The 27,657-nt window shown below is 38.8% G+C and overlaps 4 protein-coding genes across 5 annotated transcripts in view; 3 read left to right on the plus strand and 1 right to left on the minus strand.

Moving 5' to 3' along the window:
* Positions 1-14,009, plus strand: part of myom3 (myomesin 3) — a 60,980-nt gene extending 46,971 nt beyond the window's left edge. The window contains exons 22-37 of the mRNA XM_067600883.1: positions 415-571; positions 1,860-1,966; positions 2,381-2,425; positions 2,805-2,941; positions 5,910-6,054; positions 7,586-7,645; positions 8,426-8,493; positions 8,733-8,843; positions 9,760-9,847; positions 10,102-10,140; positions 10,411-10,516; positions 12,063-12,226; positions 12,531-12,567; positions 12,771-12,793; positions 12,888-12,943; positions 13,146-14,009. Of these exons, the coding sequence (XP_067456984.1) occupies positions 415-571; positions 1,860-1,966; positions 2,381-2,425; positions 2,805-2,941; positions 5,910-6,054; positions 7,586-7,645; positions 8,426-8,493; positions 8,733-8,843; positions 9,760-9,847; positions 10,102-10,140; positions 10,411-10,516; positions 12,063-12,226; positions 12,531-12,567; positions 12,771-12,793; positions 12,888-12,943; positions 13,146-13,415 (1,613 nt within the window). The 3' untranslated portion in view covers positions 13,416-14,009. The remainder of the gene's footprint in view (positions 1-414; positions 572-1,859; positions 1,967-2,380; positions 2,426-2,804; positions 2,942-5,909; positions 6,055-7,585; positions 7,646-8,425; positions 8,494-8,732; positions 8,844-9,759; positions 9,848-10,101; positions 10,141-10,410; positions 10,517-12,062; positions 12,227-12,530; positions 12,568-12,770; positions 12,794-12,887; positions 12,944-13,145) is intronic.
* A 750-nt stretch (positions 14,010-14,759) lies between these two features.
* On the plus strand, positions 14,760-16,296 carry fabp10a (fatty acid binding protein 10a, liver basic). Its single transcript, XM_067600893.1, has 4 exons — positions 14,760-14,902; positions 15,020-15,192; positions 15,496-15,585; positions 16,163-16,296. Exons 1-4 carry the CDS (start codon positions 14,836-14,838, stop codon positions 16,211-16,213), a joined length of 381 nt encoding a protein of 126 aa, XP_067456994.1. The 5' UTR covers positions 14,760-14,835; the 3' UTR covers positions 16,214-16,296.
* Positions 16,297-17,301: 1,005 nt separating this feature from the next.
* srsf10a (serine and arginine rich splicing factor 10a) lies at positions 17,302-22,625 on the plus strand. Of its 2 annotated transcripts, none has more exons than XM_067600890.1 (6): positions 17,302-17,499; positions 19,242-19,346; positions 20,262-20,365; positions 20,492-20,660; positions 21,464-21,514; positions 21,615-22,625. In XM_067600890.1, exons 1-6 carry the CDS (start codon positions 17,435-17,437, stop codon positions 21,886-21,888), a joined length of 768 nt encoding a protein of 255 aa, XP_067456991.1. In that variant the 5' UTR covers positions 17,302-17,434; the 3' UTR covers positions 21,889-22,625. The 2 variants fall into 2 exon arrangements, with proteins under 2 accessions (XP_067456991.1, XP_067456992.1); XM_067600891.1 differs by lacking the exon at positions 19,242-19,346 and adding an exon at positions 19,616-19,928 and having other exon boundaries at positions 17,304-17,499; positions 20,270-20,365.
* Positions 22,626-22,775: 150 nt separating this feature from the next.
* Positions 22,776-26,030, minus strand: pnrc2 (proline-rich nuclear receptor coactivator 2). Its single transcript, XM_067600892.1, has 2 exons — positions 25,892-26,030; positions 22,776-25,612 (listed from the first exon to the last, which is right to left on the minus strand). The coding sequence occupies exon 2, from the start codon at positions 25,593-25,595 to the stop codon at positions 25,122-25,124; it is 474 nt and encodes a 157-aa protein (XP_067456993.1). The 5' UTR covers positions 25,596-25,612; positions 25,892-26,030; the 3' UTR covers positions 22,776-25,121.
* Positions 26,031-27,657: the final 1,627 nt, after the last annotated feature.

A 27,657-nucleotide genomic window follows, 5' to 3' on the forward strand; every position in this document is an offset into this window, starting at 1 on the left:
GCATCCTAGATACACAAATAAAACATGACAAGTGCCTTTAATACCCTTTTCCATGTCCACCTGAATACTAAGAACTATGCTTCAGTGCAGCAGTGAATAATAAGATATTGCAAAGACATTTGCATCATACAGAACAAGCAGAGTTTGAACTTAAATTCAACCAACCAACCAATGAAATATTAGCAAATATATTTAAAAATATGAGTGAATGTGTGACTTTACAGCATATGCAAGGTGCAACTGTAATTAATTTAAAAATAAAACTAGAGAAAATATTCAACATAATATAAACTAAGGTATGGTAAATACAATAATAGATGAGTCTCTTGAGATGAACCTCTTTCATCATGTTGTGTTTAACAGCACACTTAACTGTAAACCATGAACTGTGCTAACAGATTTTATTATCTTCAGGCACCAAAAACATTGAGATTGGTGTGGACAATGATGGCTTCATATTTCTGAGCTATGAGTCTGATGAAATGAACGATGAGAGCAAATTCCTCTGGAGGAAAAACTACTCAGAGACCATATACGCTGGGAGAGCCCGAGAAGAGACCAAGGACAATAGGTAGGACTGTTCATGTTCTGCCCGTACTGTACGTCTTTACTCCTGTGAATATCTGAATAACAAGGACAAGTGTGACAAGTGTGCATGAACAAGAGGTGATATTTAGAAGTTGACTTTTAGAAATAACAACTCTGTGGGTTCACATAACAAAAAAGTTGGGAGGTGGGAGGTAAAATGGATATAAAGACCATCGATCGACTGGAGGACCCAGGGCTCGCTCATGTTGGAGAAAACATTTTGGATATGCTTGGTGTGAGACTTGGTAGAGGCATTTAACTCCTCACTTGGGTCTCTGCCTGTTGATTTCCCAGAGTCTCTGTCCTTTTCGCACTTTAAAGGGGACGCATCATGCACATTTCCAGGTCTATATTTATATCCTGGGCCTCTACTGATATATCTTTGCATGATTTAAAGTTAAAAAAACTCCTTATTTATCTTCTACTTGCTCTTTATGCAGCCTGTCGGTTCAGCCTCTGTCTGAAACAGGCCGTTTTAGCTCCTGGCCCCCCTCCCGATGAGCCCGGTCTGTTCTGATTGAAAGCTGCGTAGCTTACATTTACTATGTAGCTACGCAGTTTACAGCAGTGGTAGGATTTTACTTCTTTTTCTTGTTCTTTACTCGAAATGGAAATTTCTCAAATACCTCCATAAATGTTCGACCACCATTGGATCCAAAATATGTAATCTGACATCATCACGAGGAGAAAGTAGAGGTAACGTTGCAAACAATTGTTCAGAGCAGACTGAAGCCTAAGCTTTTGACTTGAAGGGAGTATTTTACAGACAGTAACCTAAAGTTTTGGAGCTTAAACAAACAGTATAAAAATAACAGAAAAGCATGATATGTCACCGTGTAAGTAATCATTAAGCAACGATGCAAGAAACGCTGTTCTGCCCCACACAGTCCCAGTAACTATGAAAAGACTTCAGAATAACCAGGACTGTGTATGGACAAAATATTATGTGACAATTATTAATGGTACATGCCAAAAAAAAATAGGATTTAAATACAGAGGCAATGTCCCCATCATGTGTGGTTTGAAGCAATTGAAATTTCCCACACTGTTCCGCTGTTTCATAGCATGTACATATATATATATATATATATATATATATATATATATATATATATTCAAAGCTTAGTCGACTGGGCCAGAGACAAGAAGCACTGTGAAGTGTGATTGCTGACAGCAAAACAGCACCTATACAGCACCCTGTCTGCAAGGTGGACAGATGAGGCTGAGATGCTCTCTAGCTCATCTGTCAGTTTTTCCAATTTGTCCATCAGGTCAGTCCTGACCTTCACCGACCCCTCTGAGGAAGATCTGGGTCTCTACACAGTGGAGATGAGCGACAACCCCAACCTGTCGTCCAGCTATGACTTCACTGCTGAAGGTAAACTGAATGTTGGAGTGTGTAAACCAGTACAATAAAGTAGAATTCAAGGAAACTGCCGTGTCCAATTAATATTTCACCCTGGGCACAATGGAAAAAAGCAGTTCAGCTCGGTTGTCTTTTGTGTTACTGAAGAAGCTGACTGCAGCAGGAAAATACAGTGCCTTTAATTTTAAGGGTTATCAAGCTTTTCTCTCAAGCAAATAATTATGCCCCTCACAACCACTTCCACAAGGTCACTCATCCAACTAAGCATATGTTCTCAATCAGCTTTCCTGCTTAGCAGCTTTTTAAATAGAGCCATGTGAGCCTTTGTTCTGCTCACTGCTACATTGACAATATGTAGGTGGTACAAAATGTGAGTCCCGATCAAAGTTTAATTAACCTTCAGCTGCTGTTTTGATTCTTTTTCAGACCTCGAACGACTCAAAGAGCTCAGCTGGCACATCAGAAATCCACGTATGTACCACAAAGACGATAAACTGTTTCATGAAGAAAGGAGCTGAAATTCAGGAGAAAACATACTTTGAAACAAGTATTTTTCATCTGGTATCAGCGTCATTTTGATTAGGAGAGTTGATAAACATACAGGAGTCTTCTTTCTATTGGTATTAGTGTATAAACTGACTTGAAAACAGGATCCATTCTGACACACTATACTAGAACAGCAGGATTTGTATATGGTGTAAAGACAAAGCAGTACTCTGGTACTGGTAAGTGGTCTATAGTATATCACTGTTCATTTAAATATTCATTAAGTATCCAAAATTGATTAAATGATCGTCTAATCTAATTCAGCATAGTCGGTAATGCTCTGTGTTTAAATCCCCCTTGGCAGTGATCGCGCTGAAGTCGGGCTGGCAGGTGGAGGTTTCTGAGAAAGGCGACGTGCGTCTTTGGCTCCAGACAGAGAGTCTGAGTAATGCTGCTGAGCTCCGTCTCATCTTCAATGACCGAGAAATTTCCAGCACTCCCGTAAGAACCGCTGCACAGGTTATCCTGTCTTACTGAAGCTTAGAAAGCTGAGCATGGTACTAACCTGGTCAGAGTTAGAGGATTTGATACCCTTCTGTTGCTAAAAATAACCTTTGTACTGTATTTTGGGTAAAAGGATCCACCAGCGGGCATGTTTTCACATTCAGAGTCAAAAGTCTCGATGTCTGATGAGGTTACTCATTGTTACTCTAGTTCTATGAGTATCTGGCAGAGTCCTTTAACTTTGGCACACTGCCAGGTTAGGATATGATGGGCATTTATACAGCCAGTATGAGGAGGGATTGGTTGGTTCCATCCTGAAACATCCTAAACAATAACATGTAAATAAGTTCAGCACAGCGCGGAAGTGAGCAAACGAAACTGTAAATTCTATTTGATGGCAAAGTTTGAGTAAAATACAATACTTAATTGTATTTCAAAAGTCACTACTCATACAATACATTATTTTTGGTCATGATTTTAATGTTAGAGTTCTCCATAAAGTCTCTAAACAGGTTAAAGGGAGTTAGGTGAATTTTTGGCTAGGTTTAGGGCTGTAACTAATTATTATATTCATTATAGATTAATTTGCAAATTATTTTGTTGATTAATTGTTTAATTGTTTTTCTATATAATCAGAAAATACCTGTTCATAATTTCCCAGGTGATGTCTTTAAATCTTTTATTTTGTCTGACCAACCATCCAAAACCCAAAGAAAATCAGTTTACTATCGTCTATGACACAGAAAGCATTGAATGAGCACGTTTGAAAGGCTGACACTAGCAAGTGTTTAGTGTTTTTTGCTTGAAAAAATGACTTAAACAATTAGTCAATTATCAACTAATCGATTCACTGACTAATTGTAGCATCTCTAGCTACGTTAATTGCGATTCACAACTTTACTAGCCTGGCTCCAGACCTCTGAATCAGTGCTAACATCTTATTTTTCGGTGTTCATATACAGTAGGTGTGATGTTGTGCGTATTGACAGCTGCTTCCGCCTGCTGGAGAAACAGTCAACCAATCAGAGCTTTGTAAGCGAATGGTGACGTCATCTTAAGTCATGAAAAATAGTGAAACTTTATATTAAATAGTGAAAAATGTCCGCAAAGAAGGCGTGGATGAGATTGATGCAGCTGTAAAGGTTGTTGTATGTCAACTTACAGAACTTCAACTTACAGAATTTCTCCAAAGAAAAATGTGAAGTTAACTGCTTCTAGCAAATGCTTCCCACAACAGGGTTCATGACAACAGAAAATGAATTCAGCCACCATCTATTGATTGGTTAGGGAAACACAAGACAAAATACATCCCCCTTCCAATAAGAAATCAGCTAATATGAACACATTGTCAGCCTGAGTGAATACAATGAAGTGAAATGGCAATCCAGTCTGATTATGAGGTTATAGCTTTCGTCTTTTAAATATATAATCAAACATTTTACAGCAAGTAAGGGACATAACATTCTAGTTCATGTTCATAAAGTAGGTAAGTTGCAGATGTCACGAATCTCTACAAGGTTTATATAACATTTGGGTGTTGGTGCATGCATCTGTGTTTATGACAGGTCACTATGAATTGGAAACAGCAATTAGTGTCTTAATAAACATCCTGGAAGGCAGGAAATTAAAGCTGTCAACAAAGATGAAGAGCAGGTGTGCGAGGCATCAGAAAGGTCTGGAAACTGAGCTAATTTTACAAAGTCTGGGAGACAGAAGGATCAACTGAGCTGAAGGTAGAGAAGGAGCCCACATCTGGTAAATGTGCCACTTTTGGTTAGATGCTAAACAACAGCAAAGGTGGAACAAGTTTAGACAACTTTCTTCAAACAAATATTATCAACAGTGAATCAGCTGTATGCCACAACTCGCTGTTGGATCTCTAGTACTGGATGAAATTGCTTTTTGAAATTAAAAAGTGTAGACATATAATGCATGATATACATATTAATACTAAACATATATTCCTTTGTTAAAGCTTGTTTCCAATGGCATCATTTGCACAAGTCTGTATACTATATTGCACATAATATGTGGTTCATATATCTCAAAAATGAACTCCAAATTCATTTCCTTTCATAAAACAGCTCAGTGAAAGCCATGGCTATTTAAAAAAACAAAACAAAAAGCAATTTTATGAACATATTCCTACCCCATTATTGACAGAATAATGTAATGCTATAGCAAGTACGAATATGGAAAACAGAGACGCAGTGATTCACCTGCTATTCCGAAGAGCAATTTGAACTCAGATGACCTAAAATAAAGAAACATGAATGTCGAAGAAAATAAACTAAACGTGAATAAACCTCCTTAGCACTGATATTTGTTATGGCACCAAACTAAAAATAATCAGCACTGCTGTCAAGGTTATTGCACCATGCATGCGTCCGCAGAGAGAAAAACAAATACAATACAGTGTGTGTTTGCTCGCGTTTCTGCGAGACACTTTAGACTGCTTTATATTCAGCCGCTTCCATTCATCGCTTGTATTTCATTTTCATTTATTCCATTATTTCCCAATATCAGGGTTCCATCTGAACAGTACTGATTACACGTTATTTCTAAATGATCACAGCTGAGGCTTGCAAATTCAAAAGCCATTTAGCTGATTAGGGCCCTTAGGCTTGCCATACATCACAAATCACATCCACCACTGAGGCCCATCAACATGCAAGGCATAGACTTATCTTGATGAACATAAAAGCCATGAAAATGAGCTCAAAGGCTGTTTCCTCTGCATCTCTGTTGATTTGTCTGTGTATTTGTATGTGCGCATGTGTTGCAAAAAGGAATACTTAATCTACACTGTGCATTTGTGTGTTCACGTCACTTTTCATGCACTGATTCACTCCATATTCTCTCCGTATGCCGTCTATAGAGTAGATCGCAAGTGGCGTTTGTCATCTGTCTGCACATGAGCTGATGTTTGCTGCATACGTGGCAACGCTTGTTTGCTTTCCTGCAGCATCGTAAGATCAACTTTGACAAGGCCAAAGGTCTGCTGGAGATACTGTTTGATCGGCTCTCTCAGGAAGATGAGGGCTCGTACACGGCTCAGCTGAAGGACGGCCGCGCCAAGAACCAGTTTACTTTGGTCTTTGTGGATCAAAGTAAGTCATACGCTCAGCCGCCACCATGTTGTCATATACCATAATGAAAGGCAAGCACAAATGTAGAGGTATAAAGGAAAATACAACAAAAAGATGTCAATGTGATGTACTTCCCTTTGAAATAGGGTGTTGAGGTGGGACATATACACTCACAGAGCATTTTATTAGGAACACCTCTGCAAACTAACACAATCCAATACAACAGCTCTGCCGGGGTGTACTTAAATTGAAAAATGTTCCTAATATTTTGCCCCCTTCATGTATATTAATGCGATGGACAAAATATTAGGAACACTTTTCAATATGATGCCCTCCAGTACACCACCACCACCCACTACGAGCTCAATAATAAACATGAATTATCACCTTCCTGACAATGTCAACAAGAATGTATAAGCTTCATAAAAGTAGAATTTATGGCAGAGCTATTATATTGGATTGCATTACATTAAACAGCTGTTCCTAATAAAGTGCTCCATAAGTGTATAAGGCTCATTATTTTGCTTTTTTTATTTTATTTAAGAAAATCTGGGAAAGTCTGCTTTTATCACTGTTTGTTTTGAATATTGAATACATGAGTGAAAATCAGTTTTAAAAGTCCAAGATCAAGGTTGCTTTTATCGTCTCTCGAGAGAGAAAATTGTCTTGGATTTAAGGAATAGTTGTATAGGAAATCAGACACAAAAGACACTGTTCACAAAAACCTATGCTGTGTAGCCACACTCACACAAAGAAGAGCTCACTTAATTACAAGCATATAAATACACATCTCTCTTGCAAGCGCATGATAGTAAGAACATCCTACCTAAAAAAATCAATAATACAAATGTATACAAATGAATGAAAATGATTTAAAAACTACTATTTGCAATAGACACACAATCTGAAACATAAAAAAGCTCTTAAGAGGAGCATTTTCTCCCCATTTTTCTCTTCACTTTCCAATATATATAAATATTTTTTGCAGCTGTGCTCGTTTTAAGAGGAACATGTTACTGTAAACTGTAGTCAGTGTCCTCCGCCTAAATATAATCCCATTTGGGTGTGTAGGGACACCCAAATGTGATATAAAATCAATTTTAAACTGATCTGCTGCTCGGTAAAAATGATAAAAACTGAAAACGATGAGCCTTGAGCATAACACAGGCTCGGATCATTCCTAAGTATAAATCAATGGGATATCAGTCATGGAGAGAGATGATTTTTTTAATAGAAAGGGTGGAATTGCAAGTGTTCAAAAATGTGTGATGCTGTTATCGGAGTTATTTGTGCCACAATAACTCAATAATATAATTAGTCTTTGTTTACAAATGCAGCATTTTAGAGGTCTGTGTTTGTGCAGCACATAAAGAAACTGTGCTTGACTTATGAAATTATCTATTTTTATATCCTATTTTGTTTTCAGTTCCACACAAATAACCCGTGTGATTTCAATGCTGTGAAATGAAAAGGCTTCTGTCTTTCTCACAGTCTGATATTTCTAATATCCGATATAATATTATATATTATTTGTGTTTATTATCTTTTCCAGAGTTCCGTCAGACGGTGGCCCTAGCTGAAGCGAACCGACGTGACTATCAGAGAAAGTCTGGTGAGAAGTCCTCAAACATCAGAAACACATTGTAAACCGAACGATAGCATCTGCTGCTGGCATCAGCACAGCTGTAGTGTTCGAATCAAAGTCTCATTGTAGTGAAAATTCTGTGAGTGTTTAACCTATTGCTGAAACAGCACCTGTGTTGCATCAGTGTATTATAATGTGGGCGAGTGACACCACATTCTTCACAAAGATATAAACATAACTCCCTTTCATCTTATTCCAAAGTGAAGAGATTACGTCTAAAAGCTGCAGTAGCTTCTCGGTAATCTTTGTGTGTGATGACACGGCTGCTTTTTCTCGTCCAAACATCTTGAAACTAGAGAGTCTCAGAAGAAAGAAAGAAAGAAAGAAAGACAGAAGGAAAGAAAGAAAGCTTCTTGGGTGACTGAATTCATGCTTTCATTACCTGATGAGATAAGGGGAGGCTGTACAACAGTTTTTGTGCATTGAGGCCATTGTCCCAGTGCCTGCTTGTGCAAATAGACTATCTCACACCATGTCCATGTGAGACTCAAAGTCCACATGACACATTTTGTTTATTGCAGTCATCACACCACAATACAATAGTTCAAATATCATTTTGAATAATCTCACCGCTTTTATTTCAGGCAGCTGTTACTATTCTGGTTCATCATACAGCCATAACTTGCCATAAATTGACATTTTACCATGCGTTAGTGTTTCACTGGTTGTTCTGACTTTATTATTGTCTGATGGTCATTGTTTCCATGGTTCAGGCCAGATGGATAATCATTTGCTCTTTTTTCCAAGGACCCTATTTCCTTGAATTCCTGTCGTGGAGTGTAAACGAAAATTGTGAGCTGATTATAAAGTGCAAGGTACTTTAACATTTATAGGATAAAATTGCTAACAGCAATAGCAGAACTAACTTAAAATTATATCAGGAGCCTGGAAATCTTTCTTCTTTCATTACTTATGATATAATGTCTTTTACCCATGTAAAGTTGCTAATGGAAATAACAGACAATTTTTATTAGGAATATTAAATCATTTTGAACTAATGAATTTTAGAGGATAAGCCTTTCATTTCAGGTATGGTATATGTCTCCTTACACAGGTGACAAATACAAAGAAGGAAACATCTCTCAAGTGGTTTAAGGAGGGCATGGAGGTGACCCAAGTTGTGTATGATCAGTCATCAGGGGTCAGCACGCTCACCATCGCACAGGTACCCAGAGTGATTCTATCTTCTTGTATTTCCAGGCTACTAGATGTGGGAGAGGGGTTAAGAGCTCAGGCAAATATGAATCATCATTTAGAAAAGGAAGCAGGTGTAATGAGATTACAGGTTTGATAGGATTAAAGGATAGGTTCACAGTTTTTCAGGTCTGGTTTAAAACAACAGTCAGGTGCCCGTATGAACACTGAAAGACATTTTCCTCGCTGTAATCATTCCTCCTGTTCATACTGGTTATTAAAACATCCCCTTCAAATGCACTTATAGTTTAAGTGATTGGGGCCAAAATCCACAGTGTGTCCACAAAAATGCATTTAAAAGTTTATCTGAAGCTTATATGAGGCTTTAGCAGTCTGAGTTAGTCATATCAAGTGGATATCTGCCACATTTACATTCTTTTTAGCATAAAATTCCCTCTGTGTTTCCTTAGACAGCGTTCCCCTGTTCAGCTGCAGTGGAAGTATAGTAACTAAAAGAGGGACTTTGGCACTAAAAAGACTGTAGCTTCATATTATCTTCAGATAAACTTTTAAATACATTTTTGCACAGAAGGAGGCTTGTGGATTTTGGCCCCCATCACTTACATTGTAAGTGCATTATGAAGGGATCTTCTATCAGTCAGTATGAACAGGAGGAACAATTATGGCAAGAAAAACCTATTTCAATGTTCATTTGGGAACCTGACTATTGTTTTAAGACAAACTTGAAAAATTGTGGACCTGTTCTTTCAGTCTAGACGTGTGTATTATTTTAAACACTCCATTGTTCACCTTGGAGTATATTTTAGAGTTGACCTTGCAAGTAAAAGATGGATTAAAGTATGTTGTTGTTCTCCAGGGATATCAATATTTCATTTGAAATGTTATGAATATGTTTAATTTTAATACGATGGATGGTTCTCCCTCAGGTTACAAAGAAGGAGGCAGGCTCATACAAAGCTGTGGTGTCAGATGGGAGAGGAGAGGATGTCAGCACCTTAGAGTTGGTGGATGAAGGTGAGACGTGACCTTGATACCAGGTGAAAGAATAACGACAAACAATAATCCCTGTTTGTTCCTGCGTAAATTTCCCATCCATAATGGAAGAGAGGCGATTAATGTCTTTTATTTTTTTTCCCCCTCTTATCTCATTGTGTGTCCTCAGCATTCAGCTAGCATAACACCTCCCTCTAATCTTTTTTACTATTTATTGAGTTCCAAGAGCAATATAAAACACTGTCTGAAGGCTTAATTGTTCTTTTTATTTACAGAGTATGACAAGCTTCTCCAGCAGCTGAGTAAACAGTGTGGTGAGTTATTCACACAGTTGGAAGAGCAACCTTTGTGAAATGTGCCAATGACTTGTTTTTTTACACCAGGTGTGCTGTGTTGGGATGAGGATAATACAACTGGAAGCCATGTTAATTAATTGTAGAGTGCATTGTTTTAGAATATTAATGTGTCGAGCTCCCCAGATAAGAAATGCTGTGTTTTAAATTGTCAAGGAAACAAAAACGTATGCAGACTGTGGCATTAAATAATCAAGGAGCTCTGCCTTCTCTCTCTCTCCCTCTCTGCAGCATTGTCAGCTGGCTCACTGAGGATTCAGAGCACCGCTGAAGGTTTCAAGCTCTACTGCTCACTCAAATACTATATAAACTACCTGAAGACGATCTGGTACTTCAAGTGAGTCCACATGCAGAGCACCTTTCTGAAAAATCTAAAATCGGATGCACAGCTGCTGCAGAGGAGGAAGTATTTGAAACATAACCTAAACTGCGTAAGAGGGGAAAAAGTACTGCATAAAAACTTTGAAAATCTCTATGTGCAGAAACATCCGCACAGCAAGTAAAAAGTAACTAAAGGTTTGTCGTACTGACTATTATCTGTGCAATATGGTCATATTGTTTACTGCAAGCCAAAGCAAGGAAACACTGTAAATGTGAAACTAAAACATAGGAAGATGTACACAATACCATAGAAATATATGATTTCTATCAGCATGTCTCTGAGAAACAGGTGGTAGGTAACCGACACAGCCACAGCTGGAGCTAGTGCAGGTTTACACGTCATGGAACAAGAAAAACCCCAAACAAAACACATAGACCAGTTTGTCTTCTGCACACACACAAAAGCTAAATGAGATGTGAGACGAAGCTGGAGAAAAAGTAAAGGACGTGGATAATAATTTATTCTGTGATATTTGTTACAGGAGTGGTGATAAAGTCTGGGTGTCCGGACACTGACAGACTTTCATTTCCTAAAGGGCTTATTTAAGTTCAGCTGCTGACAGCTTGCAAAGTTCAGTATTTAATATGACAGCAGGACTGGAGACTCTGGATGTCTCCATTCACATACCACCAAATGTTATAATGTGGTTGAAGATGTGAAGCCAAACATTGTTTAAACTCACAGAACTTAATTTTAACTTCTAGAGGAGATGCCACATATGTAAGGCTGAATTTATTGGGAAAATGTATAACATGTCGACAAATGACAAGAAAAAAAAAAAGAGTCTTGTGTTTGTTTTTCAGTTTTAGTACAAGCTGAGTATATAAATGAAACTAGTAGTGTGGAATAAACAGATCCTTTTTAGCCTTAAAGCTACTTGAAGGAAAAAAAAAGCAGAAAAAGTTATTAAGGTGTTAAGGCGGTAAATGTGTTAAGGGGTTAAACCAACGTACACTGACTTCCCTTTTTTTTGGGGGGGGGGGGGGGTGAAAAAAGAAAAGAAAGTGAAAGCTGCTCCATTGGTTGAATGTTTCAGGACAGATCAGTTTGGTCAGGCATTAAAAACACTCAAACAGGGTTTCTGTGACATTAACTTCAATAAATTTGTAATTATTTAAAGGAACTACTGTTGTTAAACGCCATAACTGATCATATGTGAGGGTGTAACTGGTTTCTTAAGTAAGGCTACTATCACCACCTGGTGGAGACTTTAAGAACCGCCGTTACAAAAGAGTGAACAACTAAGAAAAATTATGTGTGATGCAACCTCATTTTCTTTTCATCTTTTCTGAGTTTATAATAATTTATCCTTGATTGCTCTCTCCATGCTCAAAAAGATGAGATTGCTGTTGGGAAAATTATATTTTATACTCATTACTTGATAAAATTCCCTTTTATTTAACATGTCCTTATTAGTAACAGCAGTGGACAATCTAATCTGGCTCAAGGTCTGGATCAAAAGCAATTAACAAACACAACCTCTGTGCTATTTCTCCTGCAGGGAGAAGAGGATTGACCAGGAAGCCAGGACGAAGACTGGCTTCAGTATGCAAAAGGTCTGGATAGAAATCTTTAACCCCACAGAGAATGACCAAGGCCAATACACCCTGGAGATGTTTGATGGCAAAGAGACACACAAACGTGTTCTTAACTTAACTGGACAAGGTGAGAACAAATGGCATTTTGGTTTACAAGTTTGATTTATTTGAATGATTTAAAACACAATATAAGATTTGTGAGATGTTTTGAGCTGTCAAAACACAAAACTGATGAGATTATCTTTGTCATGACTCGGTCATGAGCTCATTTGGACTCAATCTTGACTCGCACTTTTCTGTTAAGGAATTAATTTGTGGTCGATTAGTAATTTACAAAACCAAATCAAACTAAAATCAAACTAAAGGTAAAGAAAAACTAATGAAACATGAATTAAATGTAAACAATGATTAATATTATTATTTATTTACAGCCTTTGCTGATGCTTTGCTGGAGTACCAGAGGTTGAAGTAAGTGCTGTCCCAGTATGTGACGCGTCTAGCATGGTTTGCTGTGACAGTAACATAAAACACTGAGGAGTCAAAGGTAACAAAGTATTTTCAAAGAGAACTACACGGGGCTTGTTATAGTTGGAAAATATCACAGGGTGGATTATGGTTACCTCACTCCGTGCAATGTCATATTGATTTGACCCTTTGTTTTCATCCCTCAGGCAAGCGGCCATAGCTGAGAAAAGTGAGTCATAGGTTATGTGTTAATCCTAAAATATTTCGGTCCATGACAGAGATTAAAAGACATCAGCAGGGACTAATTGCTTGTGTTGTTTCAGATCGCGCCAAAGTGACAAAGGGTCTCCCTGATGTGGTAGCCATCATGGAGGGCAAGGTACGTCATTACATTACAGACACTGCAGGAGTATTGATTTGCACGTTCATCACAATTATCATCTTTTTATGTGAATCATTTTCTACATTTTATGAGAGAAGCAGGGCTTCAGAGGTCATAGTTGCACCAGTTTTATTTTTTTGCAGATTTTATACTTTATGTGGCCATTAACCGCATGTGCCCCTCTTCATCCTCTCCTCAGTCTCTGTGTCTGACGTGCTTCATCGAAGGCGACCCAGCCCCAGAGATCTTCTGGCTTCGAAACGACAGAGAGATCGTTAGCCAGGGTCAGTTCGTCATCACCAAGGAGCACAAGTGCAGCACTATCACTGTCAATAACGTCAACATGGAAGATTCTGGGAATTACAGCGTTTTTGTGCGCAACAAGTACGGCTCTGAGACGGTAAATGTGACCGTGAGCGTGTACAAGCATGGGGAGAAGCCTCCAGCAAATGCTGTAGAGATGGGTTAAGACAGTGGACTGATTTAGAAATGAATTTTCTGCAAGGATTTTATGCTTTAGTTTGAGATTTCACCAAGCAGAGATATAATGCATCAATAGATAGATAGTCAAAAATGACACCCTCTATAGTCTGCAAACTGTCTACTTAAGTTAAATACTGAACAGTTTATATTGAGCAACCACTAGATCTTAAAATGTATTAATTTCCAGAGATCACATTTGGTTCATTAAGGCAAAAACTGCACATAGTTAAGTGGTTCATTATGTGTTTTCCTGTGACAGAGAAGTGGAAATTTGACTTAAAGATTGTTTATTTATTTCACTGCTTCACAGAAAACCCTGTTATAACACAAAAACTGTGAAAAAAACAACAACTTGGAACCACTAGCTGACTTACTGGAAGAGTCAACACATTTAAACACCCTGATGAAGGCTCTGTGCTGAAACGTGTTCATTAAAAAAGGAAGACTCTTCCAATAAGTCAGCCAGTGTTTGTTACTCATGCACCTAAATGGCTCGGGAAGTAGTAACTGCCAAACCCTCAGCTATCAGATGTGTCATTTGTTTGTGTGTGTAGTGATTAAAGTCATTTCTCCAAAGTGACCCTCACTGGTGGATTATTTACTTACTACTACTACTAAATCCAGCACATATTACATCTTTACTTTTTCATTTAGTAAATCCAGTTTCTGACGAGGTATATTTAAAAAAAAACCTTTGTGGACGATTTTGCAAGCAGAGATTATGTCTCACACTTTAAGAGCAAACAGTCCACTGTGTCATTCACCCGACTACTGTTCAACACACAGAGGAAAGGTTGCAGACGTGCCCTGAGTTCAGTTAAGATCTCATTAAATGAGTCTTTTAATAAAATATATTTAAATTTGGCAGACAGTGTACTGAATAAATCTATTTAGTGTCTTCTGCAACCTCAACCTGCACTCTGAGCTCTGTGAACATTACAGTAAATGATACATAATCATGTTTTAGACCGTGTCCATGTGCTGTGTATGGTCTTTTATCGCTGCTACCTCTGCATCCTGTCTTCTGTGTATCACAAACAGTTGTAAATATAAATAATTGTCTTTTTAATTATGCAAAACACCACATTTCTGCATGGTATGATGTATATAGAAAAATCTGTATGTATGTCTTTCCTGTCACTGAAGCTCTTGAACACACGTGACAAAAAATTACAATCTAAATACATCTTTGGTGGAAACTGAGGTTACTCCAAACAGGAGTAAGTGAACTTCAGGTTGTTCAAACAGCAGCGATTATTTCATAAACGTTTGTTACTGATTAGACATAGACCTGGGACCCCTTTGCCTTCGAGTATAAAAAGGTGTGGGAGCACATTGACGTTCTCCACATTGTGTTGAGCTTCACACAGCTGTCGCAGCCTCCGGCTTACCTTGGTGAAAGAAACATGGACTTCAATGGAACATGGCAGGTCTACTCTCAGGAGAACTATGAGGAGTTCCTCAAGGCCATGGGTGAGCAAAACTCACAAGGGGCTGCAGGGGTTGGCACGTAAAGTAAAAACATTTTTTTTGATAGCTGAACTTGTAACAATTGTGCACAAATTAACAAAAACACATTTTGTTCACCAGAACTCCCAGCAGATGTCATTAAGATGGCTAAGGACATCAAACCAATTACTGAGATCAAGCAGACAGGCAATGACTTTGTTGTCACCTCCAAGACTCCTGGAAAGACTTTGACCAACTCTTTTACCATCGGCAAGGAGGCTGAAATCACCACCATGGATGGCAAGAAGCTCAAGGTTTCTATTTCTAATTCACCTTTTGATTTAGCAGAAAGATGCTGCAAGACTACTTCAATGTCATATCTGAGTTATAGTACACAGTATGATTGTTTTTTTAATTAAATATCCATGATGTTAAAGCAGAATTTTTGAGAGGTGTTGTGTCTCAGTAATTACCCTGCAATAGTCTCATAAAGTCAAATATTTGTGATGCCAGTGATGATGATGTTATGCATGTGAGGGGTTTGTTCAGTTTTTTGGGGGTCAATGCCTGTTTTGGGGGATTCATGATATGTATTGACTCCTCCTCTGCCCCCGCAGTGCATTGTCAATATGGAGGGAGGCAAAATGGTCTGCAACACCGGCAAGTTCTGCCACGTTCAGGAGATCAGAGGAGGAGAGATGGTTGAGGTACAGTACATCATACCAGATCTCACTTTTTCTAACATGCATACGGTACTGTGCAAAGTTTTAGGCATTAAAAGTAAAGTGAGGATGCTTTAACAGAGGAAACCTAAATGAAATCAATATTTGCTGTGCACGTTGCCTTTAAAACAGTACTAATTCTCCTCAGTACACCTACACACAGTTTCTTAAGGTACTTGGCAGGTTGGTTGTTCCCGCATCTTGGAGAAGTTGCCACAGTTCTTTCGATTTAGGCATCTCAGCTGCTTCTGTCTCTTTATGTAATCCCAGACTGACTCGATGATGTTGAGATCAGGTCTCTGTGGGGAGGACTCCTTTTGAAGATAGTTTTTTATGACTACGGCTGTATGTTTGGAGTCATTGCTGTGCTGCAGAATAAATGTGGGACCGATCAAAAACCTCCCTGATGATATTGCATTATGGAAAATAATCTAAACATCTAAAGTGCCTATAACTTGCACAGTACTCTATATCTATAATAATAAAAAAGCAAACCAATGTAATGTATTTTATCTCTTGGCCACAAATTAAATGTCTCTCTTTTTACCTTATCTCATTTCAGACTTTGACCATGGGCTCCACAACTCTCATCAGAAAGAGCAAAAAGATATAAACTTGGCAGTAAAGAAACCAATGTCTATTTAAATAAAAGTGTTGCTTAATAAATGTGGTTTGCACCATTTTGTTTGTGAAAAAGGCTGTGCAGAGGTCACTTTGTTTAACAACAGTGGTGGAAGAAATATTCAAATTACTTTACTTAAGTAAAAGTACCAATACAGCAATGTGAAAATACTGCATTACAAGTAAAAGTCCTGCATGGAAAATCTTACTTCAAGTATTACAGTAAACATTATTATTTTGTCCCTCTGACTGATATTTTATTATATATGACATCATTAGATTATCAATACTGAAGCATCAGTGTGTAAGCAGCATGTTACTGTTGTAGCTGCTGGAGGTGGAGCTAGTTTGAACTACTTTATATACAGTTAGCTAGCTTAGTCCAGTAGTTCCCAACCCAGGGGTCAGGCCCCTCCAAAGGGACACCAGATAAATCTGAGGGGTTGTGAGATGATTAATGGGAGAGGAAAGAAGGAAAAACAAAGTTCTGATACACAAATCTGTTTTCAGTTTTTTTGACTTTTTCTCTAGTCTTTGATTTTTGGTGAAATATTGGATCATTTAAACATTTATTAAAATGAAACTATATGAGTTTAGAGGGGAAAATCACTATTTGGTGGAGCTGTTAACAACTCATGGACATCTGAAATGTGACCCCGACTACACACTGCTTTTTGTAAGATGTCAAAAGCTGGAAAGGTTGGAAACCTCAGGTTTAATCTTTAACAGTGTGTTGTATTTTAAAAGTTTGTTATCTTATCCATTGTGTCAAATCTCCATCTGAAAAGTAACTAAAGCTGTCAAATAAATGTAGTGGAATAGAAAGTACATCATTTCCCTCTAACATGTGGAAGTATAAAGTAGCATAAAATGGAAATACTCAAAGTACAAGTATCTCAAAATTGTACTTAAGTACAGTACTTGAGTCAATGTGCTTAGTAATTTTCCACCACCAACAAACTAGCAAGCAGTGCAACATAATCTCTGCAAAGACACATTTGCTGTGTTTGCATACCAAGTTGGGACCCCTGCTATTAGTGTGTGTGTGTGTGTGTGTGTCTTCGTGGCTGCTGCACATCTATGCACATGCGCAGTACGGGCATCACTTTGACCACGTAGCTAGTGTGTCAGCTACATCAGGAGGGTTTGTGGAGAAATAGCTGTAATATAAACATATTCACTGCCAGCAAATTGTAGCAACGGGCCGTTAGAAATGGCGAGGTACCTGAGGCCTCCTAATACCTCTCTGTTCGTCAGAAACATCGCCGACGAGTCCAGGTATGTTGTCGTTTTAAACCGCGCTGGTGTGTACATAAGCATGAGCAAGCTAACATAATGCTAGTTTAGCAAAACCAAAATGGCTAACTGGCGTCAAGGCTACGAGTGATCCCAGACAGAGAGTCAGTGTGTCCTTAGATCAATAACTGTTAACGGTTATCACTGATCACATTTACATATGTGTGGCTTGCAAACATGAAGATAAAAAGGACTGCATTGTTGCGGCGGAAGTTTAACGTCACTCCCCCTAAAGCTAGCGATAGCGCCAACGTTACTTGCTTCTTATATGTTGGACGTTAAATGAATCTAAACTAGCAGTAGTGCAGTTTTAGATTCTGCTGTTACAATTTCATTTGACGTAGCTGTTACGTCTATGCAACATTTAACGCCTTAACTACTGGACAACAAGTCAGTTTTTACCCACTTTGTCCCAGTTTCAAACTACACACGAAAACTATAAAGTATGTAGTTAATGTGTAATAATACCTACTTGTGCAGGTTAGTAGTAAGTTACAACTAATTATTGTGCCTCATGGAGCAGAAAATATAAGACAGTAAAACTATGTAATCTAAATGTTGGAAAGAAGAGAAACTTTTAATACTTTTATTATTATTTGTTATGAGAGATGCCACCAGAGCTGTTTTACTTCTGTTGACAATTAGTTTATTTTCTCAGCCGTGAGAAGCTGCTCTATATCTTTTGTTTATTACATTGTGGAAAATATTGTTCATGAACACTTCATATTTATATATAATCAAGCAAATTTTCTTTGTATGAACATGTTTTTAAGACTTGATCTTGTACATTATACCCTGTACTGCCAATACATGTGTTACTTTATTTGTGGCATGACAAATGAAACAGATTAAAAAAGTATAAGTAAATAAAATTAACCCAAATCACACACACATACAAAAAAAACAAACATATATTCTCATTTACTTCTAATATTAACCATAAAAATAGTTTTTAAAAAATAGTAATTTAATTTTGAGATATTGGTATCTGAAGCTTATGCTGCCACTCCAAAACATTGAATGTCAGAAGAATTTTGTTTGTTCTGCTCAAAGCATTTAAAAAATGCATTTGGAAAACTCAAAAGCAACTTTGCTTTGCAGAAACAATTTCCAGATTATGTTTGATAATACACAGATCCTACTGTTAACATTTATTTGGACCTACTCTCTACTGAAGAAATACTTTCCAACTATTTGTGTACATAAAACGTCTTTTTATAATAATAATAAATAACCTTTGTATAGTGCATTTCTTGCAGACATACATCCTAATGAACAATAACAGGAAAGTTAATTGGAATAAATAACAAATAAATACCTAAATTCTGAGAAAGTAAGATTATCCAGTTAGGATTGTGGTCAATGCTGCTTTTTCAAGACCATTTGAAGTGTTACAGCAATAAATTTAGCCAAACTGTGGTCATTTTCCTGTAAATAACCCCTGTGACTTTGCCACTTCTGCCTGCCATTTGTAGCTTTTACAGCTGCTGTGGATGTGTGAAGTTGACAGTGGCTTGCTGGGTTTTTACTTGCACATTTTCATCTAAACTCTTAACATGAGTAAACTTCTTTTTGAAAGCAGGAGAGTGACTGAATTTGTCTATAAATAAGCAATGTCATATGCTGTGCTGGCACCAGTCCTTGTGTATACCCTGCACACTGGGCTCCAGCTAAATTCACCTGATAGCCAGCAGAATAAATGTGCTTATTTCATGACACTTTAGGCCAGAGGATTTACGGCGTGAGTTTGGTCGTTATGGGCCTATTGTAGATGTCTACATTCCACTTGACTTCTATACACGGCGGCCAAGAGGATTTGCTTACATTCAATATCCTTTATTCTTTCATTTTAATTTGGAAATGTTGTTTTTACTGACGGATTGTAATGCGTTAATTCTGACTTTTTGGTTGCAGTGGGTGCAGGGACACCTGACCTGACGTTTATTTCTTTGAGGAGTCACTTTTGTTCATATCAAAAATGTTTATCCCACTGCAAATGTTTTTTTTTTTTTTTTTTTAAAGTGTCATTTGTTATGTAGTATATTGTATTCAGATTTAAACACATTCCTAACCAATATTTCTTCTGTTGTTGCCTCAGAATGGTAAAGATACAGTTCTGGAGACCCCACACCAAAGAAAGTTGAAAGGCGGTTGTAGAGTAGATTCAAGCCAAAGACACCCAGGCGACAAGCAATAGTGGAATTTGGAAAATAAAGAGAGAGCAAAAGCATGAAGATACAAAGAGGAGAAAAGAGAGCATCCAGGCTTCCATTTGTCTACCAAAGGGAGGAAAAGCAAAGTGTTTATTGGGCAAAGACAAGCAGGAAACCTCAAGTTCTTCTGCCAAGACAATAAAGAACAAGCTGAAGGTCAAAGGTCAAGCATGTTAAAGGTAACAAGCCAAACTTTGTGTATCCTACCGAATCTGATCACATCAATATTTGTCTTGTCTTCACAGTCTGAAATCACAAATGGGCCTAATTGATTTTAGTTTTGTGTGTTGTAACTGCAGTAGGTATGACTGAAGACAATACTTTTTTTTTCTCTTTTCTTAAATTATTACCTGAAATTACTGATTTTTCACCGCACTGATCTAAGTCCAGTAGCTGTCTGTGCTTTGATAGACTGGAGCTGTCAACCTGTGCTGCAGCCTTTTCTCTCTTAATTGTTGCGCATGTGTGTGCAGTCTTCTTTCTGTCCCAATGTTCCTAATTTGAAAATGAAAGGCCTTAACAATACAGCACGTTTGAAGATGTCCGGGATGCAGAGGACGCTCTTCACAACCTGGACCGTAAATGGGTTTGCGGGCGCCAGATTGAGATCCAGTTTGCCCAGGGAGACCGCAAGAGTAAGAACCATTTACATCCCCGTCTAAGCAGCGTACATGTAACCGCTATAAAGCTCAATGCAACAGTCTTTGGGAAATATTGAGTTCAGTTTTACTTCAAGTCTCTCTGTAAATGTGTCCATCAAGCCCCAAACCAGATGAAGACTAAGGAGCGGCACTCGCCTCGCAGTTTCTCCCGCTATGACGATGATCGGGATAGCCGCCGTAGACGCTCCCGAAGCCGCAGCTATGAACGTCGCAGGTCCCGAAGCCCCTCTTACGAACGCCGTCCTCGGAGGTCTGAGAGCCCTAAAGAGTGAGTTGTTAACAACTTCGCACCACCTAAAGTTTCTTACATTGTTTCATGTTTTATTCAAACCCATGACTTCTGGTGTTGTTGGTTACTTTGTGAGTTTGGCTGAAATGTATCCGTAGCAAAAATCTATGAAAAGATGCTTGGTCAAACTTTTAGGAAATATCTGATCAAAGAATAATAAAACTAGTCTCATCTAAAGTTCTTTATATTAACACTGATGCAATGAGCACTTGTACATATTTTATCAAATTGAAAAAATGTTAAAACATATAAAAATATATACATATATTTCCCAAACTAAGTTATCAGAAGTAGCACTGTATCAGTATTGATACTGAAACTATCAGTATCAATACTGGTATCGTATTGGGTATCGTATTGGTTCAGATATTAAAATACATCTCTACCCAGCCCTAGTAGCGTTTTTGAGAAGTTTTGACAGACCAAACTGTGACTTAGACAAACATCTAAGTTACAAAACAAACTTCATTTTGTTTTTCTTAAGCCGAATGTCGGTTTTACGTCAATTTGACGGAAACAGAAGTCCATTTGTCCAGAATTGTCATGTAAGTAATACATGTCTGACTTCTCGCAGTAGGGTGGAGATAAAGTCCTGTTTAGTGTGTATTCTGACATTTGAGCCCATCTAGATCTGGTAGGAGTGTCAGTAAATAGGGAGGCAGCCCTCTACTAATTACAAGAAGTCATTGTTCTCTTATCCTAGATCTAAAGTGGAGCACTAAGGCTTGTACATTAAATAAGTTACATCCTGAAAAACTGGTTTGTTTTTGTTCTCTCCTCAGCTCTCGGTCCTACAGTCGACGTAGACGAAGCAGAAGCCATGAAAATGACAAGTAAGTTAGTCATCCTGCAATATAAGGCGATTAGAAGTACTATTCTAAACTTTACAATGCCTTCTTATTTATTATTAATAAGTAATAATCATCCACCCAGGTACAGAGGTCCTCCTCGTGATCACCACAGGACACACCATGAGCCAGGCTCACGTAGCCGCTCAGCGTCCCGCTCCCCCTCACCCTCCAGATCTAGGCCCAAAGGTAAAAAGAGCCAGTCCAGGTCCCACAGCCCAGCCGAAGATTTCCACCCGACATCCAGCTCCCAGAAACAGTCCGTAGGGCGATCTCCGTCCCGATCCTACTCTAGATCCATGTCCCGGTCACGCTCTCGCTCCAGGTCCTGGGCTGGACGCAAGTCTGGAGGCCACTAAACTGTCAGTTCTTCCAAAGCTCTATTTATCTGTATCTGAGGATGTTTCTGTTCAGCTTTTGACAATGATAACTGGAGTGTTACGCTCTAGGTTTGTATTTGTTTATCATCACATTATGGAGGAATCTGTTGCCAAAAGGAAGAGAGCAGCAGGATCCAGAGATCATTTTTAGCATAATGAAAAAAAATGTTTTTGTTGTGATTCATGGAAGCACAGTTGATACCTTTGGAGTTTTACTTGGTTACGTTTTTTGGACTTGTGTACTGTGTGTCACTGAGGGAGGGCATAATATTACGGTTTGGCTCTGCCAAGAGTATTTTTGTACTTTGAGTTAGCAATATTTACATTCACACATTTGTTAATATGGGGACTGTCTGAGTTTGATTCTATGGTTTGTCTGTTATATAAACAGTGATGAAAATTACATTTGACGTCATGCACTGACTTACCAGTATTTACTTAGTGCCCTGGCCTTGGCCGTGTCTGGTTTCAACAGACAAACTGTGTACTGTAGGAGCCTTTTCTGTAATTACCGTGGCAATGGGTGATAAATGGAAGGCAGTTGTCCAGCATTGGACGACATACGTGTGACAATATATTCAAAATTAGCTGCAATCATTTCTCATGTACTTTGTTCAGAGAGTGAAACAAAGTCAACTGAGTATTTTAAGTGTCTTAGTACCATTTTCCCTGTTTCAGTGTTTTGTTTTGCGTTGTCAATAAAGAAGTCCATTATCTCTCTGCTCTTACTTTCTGAAAACTCTTAACTGTACTGTGATTGGATTCTCTCATACTTCACTATAGCAGCAATAATAATAATAATAATAATAATAATAATACTTAGTGTTATCACCAGTTCAAGATACTTAAACACAGTCAGACAAAGGTAGGGGGGGAGGGAAGGGGATTTATTTCTTTTTTTTTTTTGTAAAAATTTGTCTTCAATTCACAGAGTGCATTTTTTTTTTAAAACACTAATTGATACCAATCTTAAACAGGGCATTTTCTTTTCATATACAGTGACAGCGTATCAGAGGGACAAATTAAAGGCCAATTCATTACAATTTAAGTTTAGCACAAGGAGACTTTGCCATGCATGATTCAGGGGCGAGAAAGAAAAATGTTTACATGAACAACCAACAGAAGGTATTACAGAGCATGGGGCCACATTCAATTGTCAGCTGGCGGAAGAACAGATGAGAATTGAAGGTGGTTCTGATGAGAACATTTGGTCAATCTGTGGCAGTACCACCGAAAAAATAATTTGTCACTTTCAGCATGGGTTTCAACTTAGGCACAAACAGGTTAACACAAGATTAACAGCGTCAAGCTTACGAGATGTAAGCACATTCTGAACTTAAATTCATACATAAGCAAGTCTCCTAGGATCCAATTGACATTTCTTATTTAATTTGCACTTAGCATCTTTCACCCTACACTGTGCATAATACAAAACAATAAAAAAACATGTGCAAGATCTCTGGAAAGATAACAGTGCAGGGGTACTGACAAATGCTATAGGCAGGTTTTTTTTAACAAAAATATTCTTCAGTATTGAAGTCAAGACGTGTCCTTAGCACATCTTATACATTCAGTGTTATTACTAAAAATACTTTTGTCGGGCAAGCCTCAAACTTGGCCTGCAAATGTACATATGCTACAAGTACTTTATACATTTCATTATTTACATGGCTCTTGAACACACTATCAAGTTCCCGTACTTCGTTTTGTCATCTTTAGGCTGGCAATAAACAGCTCCAATTCTGCGAAGGGAAAGCAAAAAAGAGCCTCAATAGAGGATTGAATCACAAAAATAGAGAATCCATAGGAAGATAGTCAATTACGCCTCCATCATTTCAATAGTATCCTGGCCTGTAACTTATGAAAAAAGGAAAAAAAAAATAAAAGTCTGATTGCAGTGCAAGAGGGTAAACAAGAAGCAGAGGCAAGAGGAGGCAAGTGTCTGTTGATTATGGGACGGTCAACCAGACCTATTTGTAAACACAAAAACACCAGCCTCCTGCCTCGTGTCGAGTCCCTTGGGCCACTTCATTTCAGAAACTTCCTGCAGCTCTGCCTTACCTTGCTTACAAATGCGTGCAGCCAACAGGACCATGACATATGCCTTAAATACAAAGTGAAACTCAATCTCAAATCTAAGTCTGGCCCTCTTCCGCATGTTAAAGCTGCAGCACTGTCCTGAATAAGCAGAGACTGAGGAGCAATAACAGTACTGATTGGAACAGATGAACAGTTAGAAGTGACCCACGGGACTCGTAACTCATTCACCACTTGGGCCAGCAAAGTTGAACTGGCAATGATAACCATGCCTACCAAAAAAGGAAGGGGGAAAAAAATACAGCGAAAACATTGCTTTGGTTACACACAGCATTTCATACATCTTTCAACCACAACAAAAAAGGACCTGTACAAAATAATGCTATGATAGAGTGTTGCAGGCCTTGGACAAACTCAACTCCTATAGTGCATGTGCGCACAGCGCAATAAAAAAAGGTGGTACAGGAGTTGACAGCCCAAAGCCTGTGTGTGCCATGGTCTCTTATTACCCTTCAGTTTGAGGTTATATTTCTGACCTGTACTCACTCACTACAGCTTATTACCTCCAGTAAGATAGTTTTTTTTCCCTGCAGAATTACAGTTGAGTGTCTTTTATATCCCAAACAAGGAGCACAAGAAAACAAGGTGGTCCTAGTCAAAAATGCTACAAATGTTTGTTTTGCTTTTAGCACCTGAAGCTTTAGAGATGACTCCAAAAGGATCATCATCATAAAACCTATGTAAATGAAAAAGCATCTGTCCACAGAAATGGACTGTAAAAGTGTGGGAATTAACCTGACCTATACTATAACCCTTGTTTGGAAAAAAGCTCACTCAATCTGCTTTGACAGCCAACATAAAAAGAACAAAACACAAAGGTACAAAGGATATCCAGTTTGTCATTAGTCACAAAAACGGACTCAACTAAAGGCATCACCGACCAGCAAGGCTGCAAGGCTGTAATATTTTTTGAAAAATTGGTTTAAAAAAATTTGTCTCGAATAAACATTTACAGCAAAACATTGTTGCAAATGCATCCTAATCCTCAAAGAGGTCAATCTAAAAACAGTTAAAAGTATTACAGCACTGAGGTGTTCCTGGTGGGTGAATGCCCTCAACAGAGTCCCAGTCCATGTATTGGCTTTTTTTTAAACAATCGGGTAAGGGTATCCCTCTCAGGCCTGCACCTTGAGGAGACTTTTGAGCTGGAAGGCCATCATCTCCCTGTTGTCACAAGAGCTCATTGGGAAGGACACCCAGTGGCTGGGGGGTTTGGGCAACACGCTGGGCGAGGGTGGCTCGCTGAACTTTGGCCCCGCATAGCTTGGACTTCCCTGGGTGACCAGGAGCGTGTTGAGGTGAGACACTGCACCCTCCCAGTTCTGATCATAGCTGGTGGCAAAACGGACAGAAGCATTTTTCTCTGCAGACGCGGCCTGCCGCGCCTCTGGGGACCTGTGGTAGGCTGCGCCTTTGTCACTCCGGCGGTGGCCATGATGGTGAAGGCCTGCCCCTCCTGCAGATGCTGCTACTGACGATCCGTTTTGGTCACGGCTTCTCTGCTTAGCCCGGCCAAGCTGATGTTTCTTCTTGGGCAAAGGGCGTTCAGGGTGGGAAACTGGAATGTTGTACCTCTCTCCACCTCCCATACTGCACTGCGTGTCACCTACATGAGGAAAATACATGGTTTAAACTTTGTATTTTTACTGCAATGCTATGAATGCATTTACTGCAATAACAATATTTGATGCTATTAATTATGCTATTGAAATTTATTGACACGATAAAAAAAACATCATAATGCAATCTATCCACATAGCAAGCGCACCCTTGCACCGCCTCTCAATAAAAACAAGTACGGAGTGCTACGTGCAGAACCACCAGACATGGCTGGCCTGCGTCGCCCCTCCCCCACACCACCAAGAGCAAAACAGCCTCGGCTCACCTCTTTGTTGTCAGAAAGTTGACGAAGCAGAGCTCACTCTTCAATCTTTCACCTCCAACCGGGCCCCAGGTCCTCGAAGTAGTTTTCTGTCTACTTCTCGCTGCACTTCTGTGTCCAGCAAGGTCTGAGGTTTTCATGTGCCAATAAGCGTTGTTTTCCCGTGAAGCCGAGCTGAACATCAATTCACCTCGGCGCACGATGCTCGAAGTCGAAGACCTTTTGGGGGAAACATTTTCAGTTAGATGTGCTTCATAGGCATTACTTCATTCGTTTAAGCTGTTCAAATGTGTTTATCTTCCGTCGATTAACAAAGGATGAATGTTCCCTGCAGGAGGAAGACGTGTATTTCAGAGTGCGTCATTACATCACGCACTACAAAAAAAAAAAAAAAAAAAAAATCAATAAAAAGACCAAACGGCGGCTCCTTAACCTTTCGTGATAATGATCATGAAATAAAAATGCATTCGCTGACGATTATCACAACAAACTGTGTTATGCCCCTGTTGTTTGTGTGCCTCCTGTTTGGCTTAACTTAGCTTAGCTGCGGTCGCTTTGTCCTGTCAAGTGGCTTTGCGTAGTTGATTTAAGAGTTTAAAAAAGCAATTTATACTGATAATTTCGATCGGATCGGATATGGATTGATCACCGGGAATACTGATCGAGTAAATACCGCTTTTATATTATGGATCACTCTACGTTGGCACCAAACCAAAACAAAGAAACAGTGGACTCAATATGGCGACGAAGCAAAAACTGATTCTCTTACCGACTTCTTCAGGCTTGGTTGTTGAAGCCCTTCGTCAGAAAAAAAATGAGATAAGCCTTTGAAATCCCTCGGCGGACAAAGAAGGAAGCACAGCGAGCTATATTTCCTTCAAATCCGTCACCCTCGAAGCTTATGTGGTGTAAAAAGGTGGCAGTTAGGACGCCGCCTCTCCCTCCCGACTCCGTCTGTTTGCAACAAAATGGAATCTACAGCAGAGATATGTAGCTCGTTCTAACCCAGATCTAACCAATCACGCGCCGAGTTGAAACCGTTCGACCAATCAGCGAAGCGACTGCCAGACGCATTCACGTCTGTTGCCAGACTGGTGACGTCAATCGCTGGCCGTCCTCTGTTTTCCTTTGTTGGAGCCGCTCGGGTATTTCCTGAGAGAAGTGAGAAAACAGCAGAAAACAACCGCTTTCAATCACCAAAAAACGTCCCGCTTTCCAATTATATTACACAAGAGTACCTCTACTGTTATGTGCAACACCTTGTGAAGGTTTTGGCTTTACAAAAGCTGCAATTTAGTGTTATGTAATGGCGATCTCGTTCAAATAACAAAGTAAACACTTTGAATTTTTAGATTTATTCGAAGTATTTGCGCTTTTTATTATACAGGAAAACGGATTTTGCTATACCACATTTCCTGTGTGCGTGGGTTAAACCTGTTATGCTGTGTTGAAACAGCTGCAACAGGCTGTAATGATACACAACAGCTCTTGTCTGTGTGCAGCCCATCCCCCCCCCCCCGTCTCATCTGTCCTCTTGATAAAACAAAACCTTACAGGTCATTTAGTCCTTTTATCATTTCGCAACTTTCAGAACACTAGTGAAAGGGAAAGGGATTTTTTTCCTGTCCTTTCATCCCTATTTTCAAATATTAATATAGCCATATCATATCAATAATAATATATATATGTGAATACACATATAACATATATTACCAACCTTTTTTGCCATAATCCAAAATGAGCCTTCATACAGAGGCCCAATTCAGAGA

The sequence above is a fragment of the Thunnus thynnus genome, chromosome 10, assembly GCF_963924715.1.
Source record: "Thunnus thynnus chromosome 10, fThuThy2.1, whole genome shotgun sequence".
Classification (NCBI taxonomy): Eukaryota; Metazoa; Chordata; class Actinopteri; order Scombriformes; family Scombridae; genus Thunnus; species Thunnus thynnus.

Coding starts and splice junctions, on each gene's coding strand:
- fabp10a (XM_067600893.1), top strand. CDS start 14,836: ATGGACTTCAATGGAACATGGCAGGTCTACTCTCAGGAGAACTATGAG. Junction 14,903..15,019: donor GGAGTTCCTCAAGGCCATGG/GTGAGCAAAACT, acceptor TTTGTTCACCAG/AACTCCCAGCAGATGTCATT. Junction 15,193..15,495: donor TGGATGGCAAGAAGCTCAAG/GTTTCTATTTCT, acceptor CTGCCCCCGCAG/TGCATTGTCAATATGGAGGG.
- srsf10a (XM_067600890.1), top strand. CDS start 17,435: ATGGCGAGGTACCTGAGGCCTCCTAATACCTCTCTGTTCGTCAGAAAC. Junction 17,500..19,241: donor AACATCGCCGACGAGTCCAG/GTATGTTGTCGT, acceptor ATGACACTTTAG/GCCAGAGGATTTACGGCGTG. Junction 20,661..21,463: donor AGGTCTGAGAGCCCTAAAGA/GTGAGTTGTTAA, acceptor TTCTCTCCTCAG/CTCTCGGTCCTACAGTCGAC.
- pnrc2 (XM_067600892.1), bottom strand. CDS start 25,595: ATGGGAGGTGGAGAGAGGTACAACATTCCAGTTTCCCACCCTGAACGC.